Below are 20,611 nucleotides of genomic sequence, written 5' to 3'. Positions count from 1 at the left end.
TTCAAGGGATCAAAATAATTGGACAGTTGAATCACAAGCTGTTTTATTAATAATTATTGGCTTTTCCTTAAATAATTTCATCATAAATGAAGCATGTTAAAAGTCTGGAGTTGATTCTACGTGTGGTGTCTCCATTTGGAACCTGTTGCTATGAACCCACATCATGGGGTTCAGGAAAATCTCCATGCAAGTGAAACACAACATAATCAATTTGGTATATTCTGAGAAAAACAAAACAAGTGAGATAAAAGTGGTGGATGACGACATTATTCTCTCCATGATAAAGAAATAATATCTTCACAACCTTCAGACTAGTGAAGAACACTCTCCAAGAGGTAATTATGTTTGTCAATCAAAACAATACATAGAATACAAGGAAAAATACAGTGTTCACAACAGTGTGCAAAAGCCTCAAGAATAGGATAGGTAGATTATACCTCTAAAATAGCCAAAAAAGCTCTAAAAAGCAGTTTTTGGAGTGATCAAATTAACTCCAGCCTGCATAAGATTGAAAATAATAAAAGATATGGAGAAGGCTTAATATCTCATACGACCAGACAACATCTTTAGTAAAATAGTGTTCGGGCAGCGTGGTTTAATATCCATGTTTGATTTCCCCAGCCATGGGGTCACATGATGTGGGTTCACAGCAACAGCTTCCAAATGCAAACACCAGATATAGAATCCATTCCAGACTAGGCATGCACTGTATATTCGGCCACCGAAAATGCCCCAAAAGTACATTTTCGGTTTTCGGCCGAAAGACTTTTATCACAGAAACAATACGGCCGAAATGTCGTGATGACACTAACAGAAACTGCTCCCTTGATGCATCTTAAGCGGACATTATTCCTTTAATCGCAGCACTAAAGAGTATCCAAAGCAACGAGGTTGAGACTGACCGAGTAGTGAAAACAATGAAAAGTACACTCTTAGAGTCTGTCAGCACACGTTTCACTAAGATCTATTCGGATCCTCTGCACTTCATCGCGACTGTACTTGCTCCGCGTTAAGACCATTACATGGATGCGGAAATAAAGCAGCGCTCAATTGAAATGATCCAGGGCGCTATGGATTCAGAGAACCCGCTTGGAGACGGAACAGCGCAGAGCGCAGGAGAAGGAGATAAGAGCACAGGAAAAAGACTCATCTCTCTGCACCAGATGAGGGGCATGCACACTCGTTGTCTGATATGTTCATTGAAATCCTGCAAGAAAGTGCCTCAAATAATAAGTATGCTATTCTATTCTTAGGCTACTATATATGTGATTATAAGAAAGTGTTTAAATATTTAATATCCACTTTACACATCTGCAATTCTTGGTGCACTTGTTGTTGTTAAAGTTCTACAGTTAACATATGGGCCAAGGCAGTCTTTGTTTTGCTACACCATTATGTTGAAGGCCTACAGAGAAAATATTGTTGTATCTTTAAGCAGTTGCAATTGTTCTGAATGCACTTCCTTGTAGTAGTCCTTATGAGAGAACAGTTGTTTTTATGAGAGAACAATTAATTTTACAACCTTTCAGCAGGCCAGGAGGCCTGTCCACCATTATTTAATGAGTGGAGTCAAGTTAAACATTTTAGTTAGAATTTTATTTTAAACTGTACATTATTGCAATGTGCTTTATAAATATTTGCATATTTTCTAATTGATTTATTCTTTCAAACTTGAATATTAATTTATGCAATTGCAATGCCTTGACTTTAGCAAAGTTAGTACACAGTCATATCCATACATACAAGGGTAATAATAATAGGCATAATTTCTTTCGGTGTTTCGGTTTTTGGCCTTGGTTTCCTCTTTTTCGGTTTTCGGTTTCGCCCAAGAATTTCGTGGGACAATAACAGCTCGAGGGTAAATCAGACAGAGATCAACCGGGGTGCAAACAGTGTCCAGAGGGGCAGAGGCAGTTCGAAATCAAACAGGCGGGGGATTGGACCGGCAAGACAATAACAGGAACCGCCAGCGTGCTCCGAATCAGGATTGTCAGGACAGCAACTTTTCAACTAGGCAAAACAAGGATTAGCGCAAAACAAGGATTAGCGCAAAACAAGGATTAGCGCAAAACAAGGATTACTAGAGCTAAATGGCTATTTCTACGGCAAGGCAGAAAGCAAAACACACAAACAACGAGATCGAGAGCAGAGGAGAATATAAAGAGAAGGAAATTATGAGGAAAGGGGGAACAGCTGTGAGAGCGGGAATGAGCGGTAATAGAAAGCAGCTGTGCGAGAGTGCACGTGAAAGAAAACTGTGCACTGATTTAAACTAAAGGAAAACTGACTATATATGTAATATTTTAATACAGGATAATTAAAATGATGCAACACACTTAGAAAGACCATGGACATGCTGCAATCAATCCTGAGAGGGATTAATGTGTTTGCTGCATGCTCCCAGGATTGAGGGTGGAAATACAAGTGAATCACTATGATTCATTTTAGCCTGGCTGTTAGCCTGGTCTGGAGTTGGCTAGCTGCAGAGAATGAAACACCATAGTAACCTGGCCGGGTTTAAATTTGGGTTGCTTTCATACAACCGATTTGAGGCTAAATTCAGCAAGGATAACCAACATATCACGGCTTAATCCCTTATCTTGGTTTTGTGGAATACCCCTCTGGCTTGATTTAGCTTCGCGTTGTCATCCTGGTTTGGCTAACATGCAACCAATTTAACCAGGATGCGCCGAGCAGACTAGGTCAGACCGTGCTTGCTCAATTATCCTGGATTTCTTTATTCTACTTTTGTGCAATACCCCTCGGGTCCTGACAACATGAGAGTTCCTAAACAAACAACTGTGAAAACATTGCATAATAATTTAATTTTAATCTGGACATGCTCACTTTTCATGATTTTTTGCAATAATTCTGTTAGACCTCATTCCTGTTTAGTGCTCAGTTCCCCTTTATTAGATGTTCCTCTTGTTTTTAATAATCCCACCCCGTACATATCTGACCACATTTACGACTCTCTACTTTCACACATTGCCTTGAAAGTCCCACCTCATACATCGTTCTTGTCTATCTATTACAATCTGTAATGTTGCAGAACTTCTTTATCAGCTTGTGTATCTTCTGTGGTAAGATTTAATATTTAAATAGTAATAGTAGTTATAGAAGTTATTTTGCTAAGTAAACGTTTATTTTTTTATATTGAGTGTAAATGTGTAAATGGTAAAGCTATATGAAATCTATTGCAACAGTCAGAGGCATTACATGGAGTGATTGATTTGAAAATGGCAAAAAAAAAGTATGGCATTTTAGGAATTACATTTTAAACTCTGAGTAACAGTTTTAATATACTGAACATTATGCAGTACAATCAAATATACTACAATTACAAATGTGTGTATAACCATTTTTCCAAGTGTCCTTTTAAGGCAGAAACCATTGTTCTGAAATAGGAGTGAACTTCCTTTATACAATGTCTCTGTCTCCATTTTTAACATCCTTGCTGACATGATATGTCACACATTAGAACATGCAGCTGCAGCAACAAAAGGAAATGTTTTGAGACCTTCACTAACTGTATGACCTTAAAAGGATACTCTGCAGAAGACCAGAATTCTGTCATGAATTATTCACCCTCAAGTCATTCTTCAACCCTTCCCTTATTAAAAAGAAGTATGCTTGAAGTTAGTTTTTTGGGTATACTTAAGTGGTCTAAGTATATTTTTAAGTATTCTTTATGTATTTCGTATACTAATATCAAAGGACTAGTAGTATGCTTGAAAGTGAACTATTTGAATACCGCTTCAGACTTAATTGGCCCACTTTTTTGTTTATAAAAGCATACTTTTAAGTGTAACAGTAGTAAACTTTAGAGTGAACAATATGTTTGCAATTAGTTTGTATACTAATAGTTTACTACTTCAAGACTTCTGGCACATGTTTAGTCCATGAAAGTACACTTTGAAGTTTATTCCCAGTAAACTATTAGTTAAGTTGTTTTTATACTGCAAGTGTACTTGTAGGTTATCTTTGGGTGTTCTGGTAGTTTACCAGTTCATTACTTGTAGCACAGTTGTGATTCATAAAAGTACATTTAAAGTTTGCTCTCAGTAAACTACTAAATTATTTAAAGTATGTTTGTAACCTTTCTTTAGTTCAACTTGCAGATATTCTGATAGTTAACTAGATCAACTATACTTATAGTACATTCATAAGTACACTGCAATGTGTATTCTTAATAAATTACTAGATGCTTGTATTTTTATGAACATTCTATTTAGATATTATTTTTGCACTTGAAATACTTGTAAAATACCTCTAACTGTACATGACTCAAAATCATTAATTACACATTAACATATTATTGTTCACCTTACTAGGAAAATATTAGGAAACACACACGTATCAGTGCCCGTATTCACAAAACCTCTTAAGGCTAAAAGTAGCTCCTAACTAGCTGATTTGGGAGGAACTCTTAAAAAGAATGGGTGTGTCTATCCTAATTTTAGGACTCCCAAATTTTTGTGCTAAGAGTATTTCACAAAGCGTTTTAACGCTTAAACTAGCTCCTAAACCTTTGAGACGTTAAGGAGTGAAGAGGACCCTTAAATCACTAAGACCAACAATCTTATAATGTCTGTAACTCTCGCAGTCTACCTTGAAAAATAAACATTTTAGAAAGATTTCATAACTATGATCTTAACCATAAAGATTACTAATATCTGCTTACTGTTTATGAGACTGGCAAAATGCTTACAATTATCCAAACATATACTTTATATATACTATAAGTCATATAGTTTATTTGCAAAGATAACTGCTTTTTTTAAACAATTCAAAAGTCATGTTGTTTATAGTGTTGTGATGTGTTCATTGTGTTTTATTGTATTTGATAGCTGTATTTTTCAAGTTATTGATACTTAAAAAAAATAAAAAAAACAGTTTGATTAATATTAATAGGAATGCACAATGAAAACTTTTGAATTTTTTTAAATAAATAAAAAAAAACAGTTTTTGAAAATTAACTATTCATGTGTTAAATAAGTCATTTAGTATATATTTTATAATCTTAATTTGAATACGGCAATAATTATATATTAAAATAAAATATTTTAAATATAAAATTTAAATAAAAGTTTACTACCAGTAAACTATTAGTAAACTTAAAATATAAAAAAATATTTTTTTTTGCTTAAGATTTTTTTCTGTTTCTTAGTAAAAGTTGCTCTAAGCAGCGTTGTGAATAGTTTTTAAGTGGAAACTCTTAACTAAAAACTTTTACTGCTGTTTAGGAGAGCTTTTAGTTTTAAGATAAAATGTTTTATGAATACAGGCCCAGATTTTGAAGTAAGCTTAACCAAAAAAAGTTAATACAATTTTCCTCAACTAAAATGTATTGCTATAGCACAATTTAGGTCTTTGACAGCGTTAGAAACACAAATTAATAAATGAAAATTAAATTATAAAATGCGATAGACATAATAAATAGAAAACTTTTCTATATGGTAAATACAAAAATAATAACCAAAGAGAGTCAGAACAATCTTTTGTGGTCAAATGTTATAACTGTACAAAATATTTGTTACAGGCATATATATATATATTTTTGACTTCTAACAAAGCATATTTCATTTATGTGAAAGGTTTTCAAGTTTACCCATTAATGTCATTCAAAACAATCACTTTTAGAAGCCTCCAAATGCAGTACGTGTTGAGAATCTTGACTGTCTCTCTCCGAGGTGATTGGGTTTGTCACAATCACAGTTCTGTAAGAAAGAAAAACAATATAACAATCATACTTACATACAAATATAAACAAGTAAATGTCATTTAAAGTATCAAAAGCATCTTCTATTGTACAAGTAACATTACAAGTAATTTTTAAATGAAATATTATGTATGAAGTTATGCGGGGAAACAATACATAGTATGATAAACCAATAAACAAGAAAAAATATAAATCTTTCCTATAACGAACAATTCACAAAGCAGTGTTTGTGAGTCTTTCAACATTTGATAGGCATGACATTTGAGAATACATAAACGTTTGTTCTGATCTTACAATCTGATTGGCCTAGCCGCATTTCTTAAGATATGGGCTGTGTTTCCCGATAACATTGTCTCTTAGCGTGCTACGAAAACGTCTTGGTTACATATGTAACCTCAGTTCCCTGATGGAGGGAACGAGACGTTGTGTCGAGAACAACAGATGGGGTTCGCTCTTGAGAACCAATCAACTCTGACTACTATAGAAAAGGCCATTGAAATTTGGCGAATGAAATTTGGATGCCGGTCTTCCCCAACAGCCCGGTATAAAAGGAAACCGGCGTGCAGCATTAATTTACCTCTTGTTCTGAAGAGCCTGGGAGCCTCTCACGACTGCAGCAGAATACGATACGTGTTTGTGGCATAAGGGACACAACGTCTCGTTCCCTCCATCAGGGAACTGAGGTTAAATATGCAACCAAGACATTCCCTTTCTGTCGGTCTCTTGACGTTGTGTCGAGAACGACAGATGGGTTACTTATGGAAAACGCCACACCGCTGTATCCCGTCACAATCTCTAGCGAAGCGACGGTAACAGGCCTGGGCGTGTCAGCTCGAAGCTTTCGCGAAACTGTAACCTTCCAGTGTGGTGGTCGGGGGGTCCCAGAGCTTTCTTGTGAAAGATGGGTACAGCCCTGACCAGTAACCTTTCACGGACGGGGCCTTAGCTCTCTACTGGCGAGAGGCCGTCCGGCTCGGGTTTACACCGGGTGAGCACAACTCTTAATAAGAGCAGCGCTGCAGAGGCCACCTCCTACCCGCGGGGAGGGAATGGTGGATATAGGTATGGTCACGTCCTTGGAGGAGAACGCATGGAACGTGCGGACTGGGTAGTTAACCGCGAGGTGGAGGCCCACCTGGGGAAGCTCATGGGTTACCATGTGTGGGAACCGTTGCCATGAGGATATATCAGTCGGAACAGCCCACGGGGGGTCCGGTTAGAGCTATCTGTGATAGTTCATATGGTATCTCGGCCTAAGGGGGAAGGCTGCTCTGCCCAGCCAACCCCCCGGGGGGGTGCTTGCTTAGTGATGGATGGAATGCCTGTTCTTAACCAGTGTCTGGGTAAGAAGGAAGGTTGGTTAGGTACCAGTTTCTTAACCATGTGTTTGGGTAAGAAGAAAGTAGATTGGAGGGTGGGAGGGTGCTTTCGCAGGCACACGCCCCCCCGGATGCCAGTCCTACATGTCGCCACCAAGGACGTTTACGCGAAGGTTGTTAACCCTTGCAAAGGTGTTTGGGCGTAGCCCAACCCACAGCTCTACAGATGTCTGCTAGAGAGACTCTTCTGGCCAGTGCCCAGGAGGCTATGTGAGCCTATGTGAGGCTATGTGAGCCCCAGTGTGGAGTGAGCCTTCAGTGGGCATGGGAGATTCTGAGATCGGAATGCCGTCGTAACGGCATCCACGACCCAGTGCGCCAGCCTCTGCTTGGAGACAGCCTTCCCCTTCTGCTGACCTCCAATACTGACAAGGAGCTGGTCAGAGCTACTGAAGCTCTGCTTGCGGTGCAGGACACAATGCGGATGGGGTTGGGTCTTCCTCCCCGATGGGGAGCGCCTGCAAGTTCACCACTTGCTCCCGAAAGGTAGTAGTTAACGTGATATGTGAGAGCTACCAGGGCCGAATTTAAGGCAATCCAGGGACACAGAGAATGCTCGGAGGTCCCCTACCCTCTTGAGCGCCAACAGCGGGGGCCGTCTTTCTCAGGTGAGGAAGATCGGAACTTCCGAAGGGCTCTAGGACCCACATTAGGGTCCAAGAGGGTATGGAACAGAGATGAGGCGGATTCCGCCCTCTCGCACTCCTTAGGAACCTGGTGACCAGGTCGTGTTGCCCTAGAAACTTTCCATCAACTGAGTCGTGATGAGTGGCGATAGCGACTACATACACTTTCAGTGTGGAGGGGAGATGTTAGTCTCCAGTCTCGTATGAAGGACAACACAATCCTGATCGAGCACCTCAGTGGGTCTTTCTCACGAGAATAGGCACCGTCTAGAGGCATGTAACCGCCTTGTAGATGGGGCCCTAGCCTGGGTGATGGTCTCTGCTGTAAAGGGGGAATAGCCATCTCAGGATCTTCTCGTCCCGTCTAGAGACCAGACATGGGTGTTCCAGAGGTCTGATCTGGAATGCCAGAAAGTGTCCTTCCCCTGAGAGAGCAGTTCCTCTGTCAGGGGAATGGTTCAGGGGGAGTCGCTGTCCAAAGTATCAACTCTGAAGCCAAGTGTGGTTAGACCAGTGCGGTGTAACCAATAACACTTGGTTCTCCTCTTCCCTGACCTTGCACAGTGTCTGTGCAAGGAGGCTCCTGGGGGGGGAAGGTGTGCTTTCGCCCGTGGTCAGCTGTGCGCCAGGGCATCTGTGCCGAGGGGGTTCTCGGTCAGGGAGTACCAAAGCGGACAATGGGTTGTGTCGCAGGAGGCAAAGAGGTCTATCTGTGACTGTCCGAACAGCACCCAAATGAGCTGGACAGGGGGTGGAGTCGCCACTCTCCGAAAGGCATATACTGACGAGAGAGCGCGTCGGCTTTCTGGTTCAGTTCGCCTTGGATGTGTGTGGCCCGCAGGGAGCGGATCACCTGCTAACTCCCCAGGAGGAGGCGTCGAGCAAGTCGTGTTAGCTGCCGTGACCGTACGCCACCCTGGCGATTGATGTACGCTATGGCTGTCGTGCTGTCCAGGTGGACCAGCACATGCTGGCCCTGCACTAGAGGCTGTAGCCTCAGCACAAGCAGCACAGCCCACAACACTAGGCAATTGATATGCCAGCGCAGACGGGGGCCCATCCAGCGCCCCGCTACTGCGTGCCCGTTGCACACTGCACCCCACCCCTGCAGCAAGGCGTCTGTCGTCACCACGACGTGCCTCGTAACCTGCCCGAGGGGAACCCCGCTAGGAGGAAGACCAAGGGGTTAGGGTGCGTCGGCAGCAGGGCGTCATCACCATGCGCCTGCTGCCGGTGTGCCACGCTGTCCTCGGAACTCCGTGCATCAATCCCAGGGGTATTACTCCGTGGAGGACGCCATGTGTCCCAGGAGCCTCCAGTTCAACACTGACTGGGCGCGTGCTGCGGACAGCTGCGTTGTCATGGTGACTTTCCATACCGAGAAAGATGATGCTCTGCCCTGGGGAGAGTTTGCTCTTTTCTCTGTTCACCTGAAATCCCAATCGATCTAGATGGCGGAGCACCAGTTCCCACTGTGTACACAACAAATCTTGCGAGTGTGCCAAGATAAGCCAGTCGTTGAGATAGTTTAGTACCCGCACACCTTTTTCCCGAAGGGGAGAAAGGGCGGCTTCCACGATCTTCGTGAAGACCTGTGGAGACAGGGACAGACCGAAACTCTGTACTGATATGCCTGCCCCTCGAATGCGAACCGACATAGAGACATGAAAGTATAGAGACATGAAAGTAAGCGTCCTTCAGGTCGATTGCCACAAACCAATCCTGACACCTGGTAGATGTCAGGATTCGCCTCTGCGTGAGCACCCTGAACGGCAGCTTGTGGAGGTGCTTTGCTCAGGGTACGTAGACCTATGGGGCTCCACCCGCCGTCTCTTGGGAACGATGAAGTGCGGGTCGTGACCCACTCAACATCTTGGTTTTGATGGACGAACTCGATGCCTGTTTTGCCAGAAGGGTGTGACCTCTACCCGAAGTACGGAGGCGTCCCTGCCTCTGACAGAGGGAGAAATGATGCCCCGAAACTTGGGAGAGTCTCTGGCATACTGGATCGATTAACCAAGACGGACCGCCCTTATTAGCCAGTGAGACAGTGTGGGCAGCTCTCGAGCTCCCAGGGACTGTGACAGGGTGACCAAGGGGACGGTCTGCTTCATCATTTCCACGAGGGGTGGTTCGTCGGCTGGCGGAGCTAACCGTCTGTCGCGGGGGGTCCCCGGAGGGCAGGTTGGCTTCGCCTTTTTTCCTGCCTGGCGGGACAACGGCACGCACTGTCAGTTTGAGAGTGGTGACAGCTGTCGCATGTGTACGATCTCACGGCCCGCCAGGGTGTGAGGTCGGTTCGCCGAGCACAGTCCGTGCCACCCGTTGCTGATGGGGTGGAGGTTTCCCCCTCGACCTCTGCTTCTGGGGTGCCGCCTTAGGGGCACAGGAACCGGAAGGGCCCGTGCCGCCGCCTTGGTCGCCCGTAGAGCGCTGTCAGCGGCGGCACGGAGATCCTGCATTATACCCGGGTCGGCCATACCCTCGTGGAGATCTCTCAACGCCCTGGCCTGGCGGACCTGCAGGATGGCCATGGCGTAGAGACGAGGCACCCTGGCCCGCGGCATCGCAAGCTTTCGACACCAGTGATGCCGAAGTCTTGCGCGCTTTGCTCGGTAGGCGTGGCCGACTCGCCCCAGGTGGTAGCCGTCTGCCGCACAGGTGCACCGCATGCACCTCCGGGAAAAACATGGCACTCGGGGTGGGCTCGGTTTGCACCGCGCTCCGACCTCAGGAACCACGTACCTCCGGGTTAGCACGTACCTCTGCTTCCTCATGAACTCGACCGCTGGGGGTGGAGCTTGGATTCGTCAGAGTCGGATGCCAGTTTCCCTCCGATGCTGCGAGCGACATCTCATCTACGTCACACATCATTTCTGAGTGTGTGCGTGAGGATCCGGACGGTATGCCACCGCCGGTTGAGGAACGTTCAGAAGAGCGATGCTAACGCTGCTAACGTGGGTGGTCATCGGGGCCGTAGCCACAGATGTCACAGCCCGGGTAGCAGACGAAATGGTGGCTGGTTCCTGTAGGAAGACAGCCACCCGTGACCGCAACTTCTGAATGACAATCTGCCCGCAATGTGGGCGAGATGTGTAAACGAACGCTGCTTCAGCGTGCTGGACGCCCAGACACCTCATGCAGCGATCGTGTCCATCCCCCTCCTCGATGAGGTTGCTGCACCCAAGAGAACAGCGGGACATGCCGCGCTGGAGAATGCTCAGTCCTGAAAAGGGCCTTTTTGAAAAAATCTCTAACACCTCCAGAGCCGCCGAGAGGCCCAGGGGAAAGTCGCTGCAGGTAGGGACGATCCGCTGCTCTACGTTGTAGATCCGGCAATGTAGAAGAAGAAGAAGCATTCATTGAATTCGTTCTGTTCGTAGTCATGAGGGAAGACTCTGAAGAACAAAAGGTAAATGAATGCTGCTCCGGTAAAATACAGCATTCCTGTAGCTCAGTGGTAAGAGCATTGCGTTAACAACGCAAGGTTGTGGGTTCGATTCCCAGGGATTGCAAATACCTATGTAAAATGAATAGGATAAAGCAATGTAAGTCACTTTGGATAAAAGCGTCTGCCAAATGCCGTAATGTAATGTGCACGCCGGCTTCCATTTATACCGGACATCCGGGGGCGGAGACCGGCATGCAAATTTCATTCACCAAATTTCATTGGACTTTTCTATAGTAGTCAGAGTTGATTGGTTCTCAAGGGCGGACCCCATCTGTCGTTCTCGACACAACGTCGAGAGACCGACAGAAAGGGAACTCTATAGGTACACCTTAACTCAAGTTATAGCTTTTCTAGACGTGTTCCCCGAACTATACCTTTTGACGTTACTAAGGTAAACCTTCTTAATCTCGACATTAGGTCGATGCCTCGAGAATTGATGGTTCGCTCTTTGCATTATAGAGTGGGTGAAGTATTGAGAAAACAATGTTTATTATTAAGAAACACTTTAGATATAGTAGAAATTGCATTTATCAGGGCTCACTGAAATATTATTAAGAAATATGTGTCTGTCTGTGTGTGCGTATGTTTTTAAAATTTTGCAAGCATCCAGCACCCTCATGGCCATACATTTTCTACGTTAAACAGCTACATTAACTGGCTGTTTGGCTTCACTTGTTTTTGAAAGGGTCATTTATATACTCATAGTTTTCAATGGTGTGTTTATGTTCTCCAGGATTTGTGTTGATACATATATTGGCGTAAACCCCTCATTTGTGTATAGAGGTAAGTGTCCTATCCAGAATTCCAATCATTCGCGGGACACCCGCAATGTTATGAAAGCCTTGATGTGCCTCCCTCACTTTGTGCCTGGCGAAAGGCATACGTATGTAATCCGTGTCATGTCGGAGCAGGCTGTTCGTCACTGAGTGAATGCACCGCCACACCGAGGTCTTTCTCAGCCCGTATTCCTCCCCAAACACCTCCAGAAGACTCCCCATGGCATAAAAACGAAGAGACGCCAGACAGCAGCTTATTTTCGGGGCTGAGGGGGTAGATCTGTTGAGTTTGTCTCAACAAAGATGCAAGAGCTGTTGGCAGGCTTATTTGTGTAGATTTTTTTCTTCTGATGGTAGTCACAGGACTTAAATGATCTCTAATGAAATTGTGCAAATACACTAACCGGCTCCGTGGGCGGCACCGTCCTTGATTTAAGAAAACTATTCCCTGCCTCTGTGCCATAGTTTGGAGGAAATCCCAATAACATTCATTGCTTTTATATAGACTATGCCTTTCCTGTCAAATGGTTTGCCAGCTGATGTGCCTTGGGATAATAGGCTGTAATTAAAAACGCTAATAACCATTCATGTTTGACATTTATTTTCATGAAAACACTTCTATAGCCTACACGGAGAGTATTTTATTTGCCAAATTAAAACTAAGCTAAAGTAAAAATGTAAATTTAATACTAAATAGAATTGTATATTAAATTATTAGGTTTTATTAAATTTTATATGTTAAATTAAACTGCGATATAGAAAAGCTTTTGCATAGCCGTATGAACCATCAAAGGCAATAAGGTATAGCTAAGAGCGGTACAGACTTACAGAAGGTATACTAAACTAAGAAGGTTTCGGGAAACACATATTAACAATGAGGTACAGCTTAAGGTATTATTAACAAATTTTGTAGCGTTAAGAAGGATTCGGGAAAGCAGCCCTGAGCCCGTATTCATGAAAAACCTTAGCGCAAAGAGTTGCTCCTAATGACAAAATTCTAATTAAATTCTTAGAAATGTAGGCGTTCCCCTTCAAGTTACAGAAAAGATCCTTGTAAAGAAAAAAGCTATTCTTAACCCTTAAAAAAGCGGACCATCCAGAAGTCACGCTCACTGAATCTGTCTCCTAGGGGAGTCGCCAGACTCTCCCATAGCAGAACCACGCCACGGCTCGCAGAGGATGAGATTTCGTTTGCAACCACGAATGGCGACTTTGTGACATGTTTGTCCGGAATGCCGTGGGTATCGGCCTTCTCTGCAGCTCACGGCCGGACTCTTTGTACCTGGATAGTCTGCTTGGTAAACTGTGGTCCCCCCAGTGCCAGTTTCCCGGCAGTGCATGAACAGCTCATTAAAACTGGGTCTCCCCGGCAGGCTCCTGTCAGGGCCCCTTCCTCGAGGGGGGCTACCTGAGGAGGGGCACCAGAGCCCGGGACCTCGGCAAACGAGCACGGTCAACCCGTTTCTGGAGCAGCTAAGGGCTATGTCGGTACTCCAGGTAGAGTGTGTTCTTGTGGCAGAAGTGCACTTGTGTCCACAGACACACCAGCTGGTGGGATCGACCAAATCTCCCTTCCAAAGCTTGTTATTCCTCGCCATCACTGATGTCGAGGGCTTACACTGCGGCGGATAAAGTTACCTCTTCCCTTCACGCCATGGCCATCCTGCAGGTCCACCAGGGTAAGGCGTTGTGGCAGTTAGACGAGAGAAAGCTTGACCCAGTGGTTATGCTGGAACTGCACACGGCTACAGACCTCGCTCTCCGGGCAACCAAGGTGACGGCACGCACGCTGAGTCCGACCATGTATCTGCATCTGACGATGCATCTGCATCCCAGCACCGCCGCCCTCAGACATGCTGTCACTGTCGAGCCACACTAGGACGTTCTATGCCACGTCCAACCTCAAGCCGGACCCTTCTCAGGGCCTGACCTCCAATCGGCGCCAAGAGACCTTCCTTCTCCCTGGGTTGCGACAAGCCATTTCCGTAGCTCTCCGCAATCTCCCAGGACAGTGCATCCAGCAGCGAAGACTTTAGGCAGGTAAGTCAGCAGACCTGCTCGCCACCCCAAGACCCCTGGCAAGACAGCCGTGCTGTCTTCATTACCTCAACAGAGGTGAGATCACTCCTGTGCTTCGGGCCAACGTCACCACCCTTCTGGAGAAGGGAACAATGGAGCCCGTCCCTCTGGCCGAGATTTCTTATAGGTTCAACCCCTACTTCATGGTGCCCGAGGAAAGTGGGGACTGTACTTCCTGTATCGATTCTCACCCTCAGACTGTTTCTTCTGTTTGCCCTTGAGGGTCGAGCATACTCGTACAGCCTCCTCCTCTTTGGTCAGGCCCTGTCTCCCTGTGCCTTTATGAAGGTCGTGGAGGCTACTCTTGCTCCCGCTGGGAGCAGGGCGTGCGTATCCGCAACTATCTTGACGACCTATCTTGGCTCACTTGCGCGATCTGTTGGGTCAACCAGGACAAGAGCATGATCTCCCCTGTCAGAGCACCTGTTCTCCTGGAATGGAACTAGACTCTCTTACCATGCAGCATGCCTCACAAGACCGCGCTAAGTCAATGCTGTGCTGCCCGCATATCTCTCACAGCATGACCCTATGGATAGTGAACAATCCGGCTTCAAGAAAAGACATGTTACAGAGACTGCTCTCCTGTCTGTCATCGAAAACCTGTGGCAGGTAAAGGCTAAATTCTTGTCATCTATCCTTATTCTACTTGATATCTCAGCTGCATTTGACACTGTTACCCGCCGGATCCTGCAGTCCTCTCTAAACTGAGCATCTCTGTCCCGCCCTCTCGTTTCATCATTATTGATTGTTAATTATTTCATTCCCCGCAACAGTTCCCTCTTGATTTGATCCCATTAAAATGCCCTTGTGTCGATTGTACTGGTGATGTTCATACTGGTAATTGTGCAGACACTATGTGATCGCACCATCTGTTTTTGCCTTGTCTAGTCTACCTTACCTGTTTGATTCGTTGCCTTCAATGTACCTTACCCTATTGGATTTCCCTACCTTGTTTGGACTACCTTTCCCCTCCCCGTTGGATTACCCTGCCATGTCTGTCTGTTACCCTGGTAGTACGTTGAGTCGAGTTTATTATTTTAGTCTGATTCCTGTGTTTTCCTTAAGTCCTAGTTTATTCTTTGGTATTATTTTATCCCCCTCGTGGGAAATGTTTATTTTCAGTTTAGTTATTTTAGTCCTGTCCGTGTTTTTATCCCATTGCGGTTCTTTGTTTTTGGGTATAAATCTCTCTAAAACCTCTCTATTTCCCATGCACAAGATAGCCAGACCTCAGCCCTGATGACCGTGTCGCGTTCTTCTGATCGAAAAAGTAAGCATCGGTTGCAATAAGAAACTGTAACACCCCAGAAATAAGGGGTACATGCTAATGTTAGCGTTATATGCATTAGCTAAACACATAGATAAGGTACGAAAATATTTCTTGAAGTTAAGACAACAGTCAAATGTCACACTTACAGGTTGGGATTCGGTGTAGCTAACAGGTCCAAATAGAGTTGTTATTGCCCCCTCTTTCAAGAATAGTCGTTTCACATTCCCTGCAGTGAATGCGGCAACATTATTAAACCATCTTGGTGAAATGATGCGCGCACAGTACAACCCTGGGGTTATACTCCTTTGGTATCCTTTGAAAAATTAATTGTATCCATTTTTCCCTCAGACGTTCTTCCTTTGGTAGTTGAAATAAGACCGACTTAGTGTCACACCGTAGAACACAGGCTCTAGACATGATAAACAAGCATAACGAACGAGCGGCAGTGTTTGGGGGAGGAGAAATAAGTTTTCCCGGCAGTCTAAGCAAAACGTAGGCAGGAACTATGTCTTGTGATGTAGATACGCATGTGAACTATTCCACGTCTCGTTTGTGTGATTCAGAGTCGACTCCCATTTTTGCAAGCAAATAACTTTGCTATTTATTCACCTTCGGACTTACAACTTGGCAGACAGCTTACTTTCAAACACGGCAACATAACAGACTGCATGAAATGACATTTTCATGATCTCATGCTACGTTCTCTTTAATATCCTAATGATTTTGGCATAAAAGAAAAATTTATCATTTTGACCCATAGAATGAATTTTTGAATTTCTCTAAGGAAGTTCCCGTGCTACTTAAGACTGGTTTCAGGGTCACATATTTATGGACAGAGATGAATCTCTGAATTTAATCTTAACATTACATTATTGTCTTACCACATAAGTTTAGCAGGTTGTCCGTTTTTAGAAAAACAAAGCAACAAGCTTTTTCAGTCACACTCACAAACATGAGGGTCCGTTGTTTTAAACACACCAAATCAACCGAAAATCGCTAAAATGATATGGTGTTGATATTCTTGAAAACATGGTGACAAAGAAATTCTCTCCTTGTTTATGTATTTCTTGGTTATCAAATAGACCAGTATCATTAATCAACCAACCCATTTACTAGCGAATTACGATCCCCCTTTATTCTAATTACAGGACTGGTGCAAAGTAGCATGGAAGGTTTTAGATTGGGGCCACCACTACTTTGCACTACTTTGCACTAGTCACAGCAAATAATTCACATGTAGATGAACATGAGAAGAGATGAACATAACTTACTTCTCACTCTAGTCCTTCCTGTTTTATACAGTACTAGGGGACTCTGGGTTTCAAGACCCTAGTAGTCTACAAAAACATAACATATGCAAGGCAAGGCAAGTTCATTTATAAAGCACATTTCATACTCAATGGCAATTCAATGTGCTTTACATAAAATGTTTGACAGAAAGAAATAAGACGTATCTTTAAAATGCAAATGGTTTAAGATCACAAATCCTTTAGATTTTAAGAAACAATAAAACAGCTATAAAATTGATAAAAATGTAAGTATATATAAACAGAATAAGAGCAAAATAAAAATAAATTAGAAACAGAAGTGCAGTTGATGTAAACCAGCACAGTGCTCAGGTTGTGAATGCACAACTAAACAAGTGTGTTTTTAATCTGGATTTAAAAGTAGCTACTGTTGGTACATGCGTTCATGGTCTAATATTTTCTTTGTAGCAACAATCATATCCTGTTGTTATTTATCTTTTCTGAAAAAAAATAAGTTATTGACTTGTTTTAAAATGTCAAAACAGTTAAATCTTTGTATGGAGCATGGAATTACACCAAGTTAATTATTTAAACCATTTAGATTTTTGTAGACTAAATATAATGTGGATTTAGTCGACTAAATTGTGGTAATATTTCGTCTACTAAAAACTAAATGATGGGGATGACTAAAATATGACTATGGCTAAATCAAAGTTTGCTGTTAAAATTAACATTTACATTGCTGAATCCACTTTTGCAGCTCTGGCACCAAAACAGTTTACCAGGTAGCATTCCATGGTACGGAGGGGCATATAATGCAGTTCATTACATTACTTAATTTACATTCTGTATAGTTATTTTTAATATTTCAAAACTGGTTTAGCTTCATACACTGTGAATTACAATAACTTGTGATCACTATTGCTAAAAATAGAACAGAGACTTGAGACTTGACTTAGACTCGACCTCAAAGACTTGAGACTTGACTTGGACCTCCGAGACTTTTGAAAATTACTTTTACTTACATATTACATATATGAGTACCAGCTTGCTGGTGAAAGGCTTTTAGTCTGTGTTATTTGATGAGCGCATCTTCAGCCTTCAAAAAACAGCATTTGCAGTGACATTTTAAAGGAAAGACGTTTCAGCAATGAAGTGGTAAAACAATAGATATACTGTGTTTTTTGTATTAAACACAAATATAGATTAAGATACTGATGGACTATTATTCTTTTCTGTACTGACCTTATATTTAAAATATTAATATAAAAAAAACTTTCATTTTTACAAAGAAGGATCACGGCCAACAAAAACTATGCACAAAGTTCTCTCAAAAAATTGTCATTACCACAAATTTTGGAGTAAATATAAACATTTAAAACACTACATTTAGGTTAGCTATACATCCATTTGTGTGACCGTAGTAGCCTTCTGCATAGCATGAGCTTAGAATTAACGTAACGTCATAGTCTGCTGGTCTGGACGCAAATATATTCAATTCAAGTTTATTTATATAGCGCTTTTCACAATGTGTATTGTTTCAAAGCAGCTTTACAGGGGCAAACAGGAAAAACAGAAAAGTTAAAACACAGCACAGTGCATGGTATTTATACAACGTGTAAGATCATTCTAATAAATAATATCTAATTTCTAATTAAATAAATAAATGAATGAATGCAGTCTCCCTGTGAGCAGGCCAACACTGCCCTGCTGTGGCGAGGAACCCAAACTCCAATGATTGATTAATGGAGAAAAAAACCTCGGGAGAAACCAGGCTCAACCGGGAGGGCCAGATCCCCTCTGACCTGTCATAGCTGCACTCAAACTGGTGACATGTGATTTAAGTTTAGCATTTAATACCAAATATGGTAACTTCAGCATTAATAAGACAAATAGTCCGTCTTTGCTCTTGGTTGGGGATGTAGTGGTCTGAGCTGGGATGATCCGATGGTCATATTTCTCTGGCTGGTGGTGGAATTGCCTTAGATGGAGCTGGGATGGTTAGTCAGTCTGCAGCTGTAGCTGGCGTAATCTCAAATTGGGGATGGGCATCTGTCGGTCGTCTGGACATGGTGGAACTTCTTCCTACCTCGGGATGGGCCTCCCGAGGCAGAGGCGGAAAGAGAATAAAGAGAATAATTAGCATAGCTGCTGTTCATTATTTATGCATTAAGTGAAAGCTTGGCTGAAAAGATGTGTCTTTAATCTAGATTTAAATTGGGAGAGTGTGTCTGACCCTCGAATAGTATCAGGAAGGCTATTCCAGAGTTTAGGTGCTACGTATGAGAAAGCTCGTCCCCCTTTGGTGGATTTTGTTATTCTAGGTGTTGTCTAAAGTCCTACATTTTGAGATCTTAGAGAGCGTGATGGGTTGTAACGTGATAAAAGCTCGGTTAAGTAAGTAGGTGCTAAACCGTTCAGGGCTTTGTAACAGACGCGATTTCTTTAAGACTCCAAGGGAAGCTCAGCTTCCCCTATAATTGTCAAAAAATGAATGGTCAAATATATGTACTATTATGTTAACATTTTATTGACTAAAAATGCGTTAAACACGTTCATCTCGAAGGAAAACTATTTCGTTCAGAATCAGCTACTTAGGTCGGCTGACTCGATTTCCTTTTCATTTATTCCCGTAGCGTACAGTGCATTACTCTGTTGAAGCCCAGCGTCCATTGACTTCAATGGGGCTGCTTTAAACAGTTTTTTTCAGTGCTTAGAAACAAGACGGTCATTGGATAATGCTGCGATTATGTCCCGCCCACGGACGCTCAGCGTCTCTGGGATGAATGGAGGAGTGGGCTGGCCCGGACTCCGAACGTCTGTGTGATGATTGGAGGGTCTGTCATCTCTTTTTAATCCACTTTTATGTCCTAAAACGCTCGTTTTTTGGGGTCGACAGCTTATAAAAACGTATTTCTTGTTTTTTTTAGCTTGTTTGCTATACACATTGTCACATATCAGCTTTTAGACATTTTTTTTTTTATAAATCATAAATGACAAGGAGGCGGCAGCTTCTCGCAATGCAAAGAGACGGTTGGTGTGGGCGTGGTCTTCAGATTATGATGCGTATCACTCTGTGTCTCCATTTCCAAGTCAGTCCCATCGCGGATTTTGCATGTGTAGTCGAAAGACAAACTGCTGCAACCTTCATTGTATATTTCACACAATTTCACACCACATTCATTGTTTCAGTTTAACATAATTCCCACATTTCCTCCCGTTGAGTTAAATATATATATATATATATATATATATATATTAGATCGTTTGTTCATTAATTCATATAGTCTGAACTAGCCAGCTAGCAAACTGCACACGATGGCAGACAGTGCTAATATTGTCAACACCTAAGATTGATTTAGTGCAAAAGATAGGGAAAAGTAACAGGTCTTTTCAGCTCTCCTGGTATGACAAAGTTAGCTGGCTGACTGGAAGTGCTGTGTAAAAGAAAATGTACTGCTGGCAATGTCTCTTGATGAAACCATCTCATGGATGTGTTGTTTGGTCAAAATTGGGGTTTGGAGATCTGTCAAACTTTGACAGGGCATATAAAAGGCATGAAAATAGCAATGAACATGTGAGTGCATGTGCAAGATTAAGTTGCATGGGCAGGATCAGGGTTGAGCATGCAATCAATGAAGGTGCTCGCATTCAAGTGGCTAAACATAATGAAACTGTTAAACAAAACAGGGCCTTCCTAAACCGCCTTATTGATATGACATCCTTGCTTGGCCGGCAGGAGCTGTCATTTAGGGGACATGATGAGAGTAGTGAATCATCCAACAAGGGGAATTACAGAGAGTTCACAGAAACATTAGCTAAATATGACTCTGTCCTGTCCACACAATTCGAGTCCTCAACTGTGTTTTCTGGTATGTCACACACTATTCAAAATGACTTGATCTCTTCTCTTGCAGCCACCATTTCTGATCAGATCAGAGATGAAATTCAGGATGCTCCTTTTTTTGGATGGCAGGTGGATGAAACCACTGATATATCCTGCCGTGCCCAACTCTCTGTCATTGTTCGCTATGTGGATAGTGCAGGTAAAATTCAGGAGC

General features: G+C 43.0%; 1 protein-coding gene across 2 annotated transcripts in view; it reads left to right on the top strand.

The window, feature by feature from the left end:
- Positions 1 to 20,611, top strand: part of LOC130439476 (integrin alpha-M-like) — an 81,532-nt gene that overhangs the window by 624 nt on the left and 60,297 nt on the right. The window contains exon 1 of one of the 2 annotated variants that reach the window (XM_056772104.1): positions 3,014 to 3,083. The exons of the other annotated variant lie outside the window; for it this stretch is intronic. Within the exon in view, the coding sequence (XP_056628082.1) occupies positions 3,044 to 3,083 (40 nt within the window). The 5' untranslated portion in view covers positions 3,014 to 3,043. Of the gene's footprint in view, positions 1 to 3,013; positions 3,084 to 20,611 lie in introns of those variants that run through there. 2 annotated transcript variants of the gene reach the window in all.

Source organism: Triplophysa dalaica, chromosome 17 (assembly GCF_015846415.1).
Source record: "Triplophysa dalaica isolate WHDGS20190420 chromosome 17, ASM1584641v1, whole genome shotgun sequence".
In the NCBI taxonomy this organism is placed as follows: domain Eukaryota; kingdom Metazoa; phylum Chordata; class Actinopteri; order Cypriniformes; family Nemacheilidae; genus Triplophysa; species Triplophysa dalaica.
This window is presented reverse-complemented; position numbering and strand designations above follow the sequence as displayed.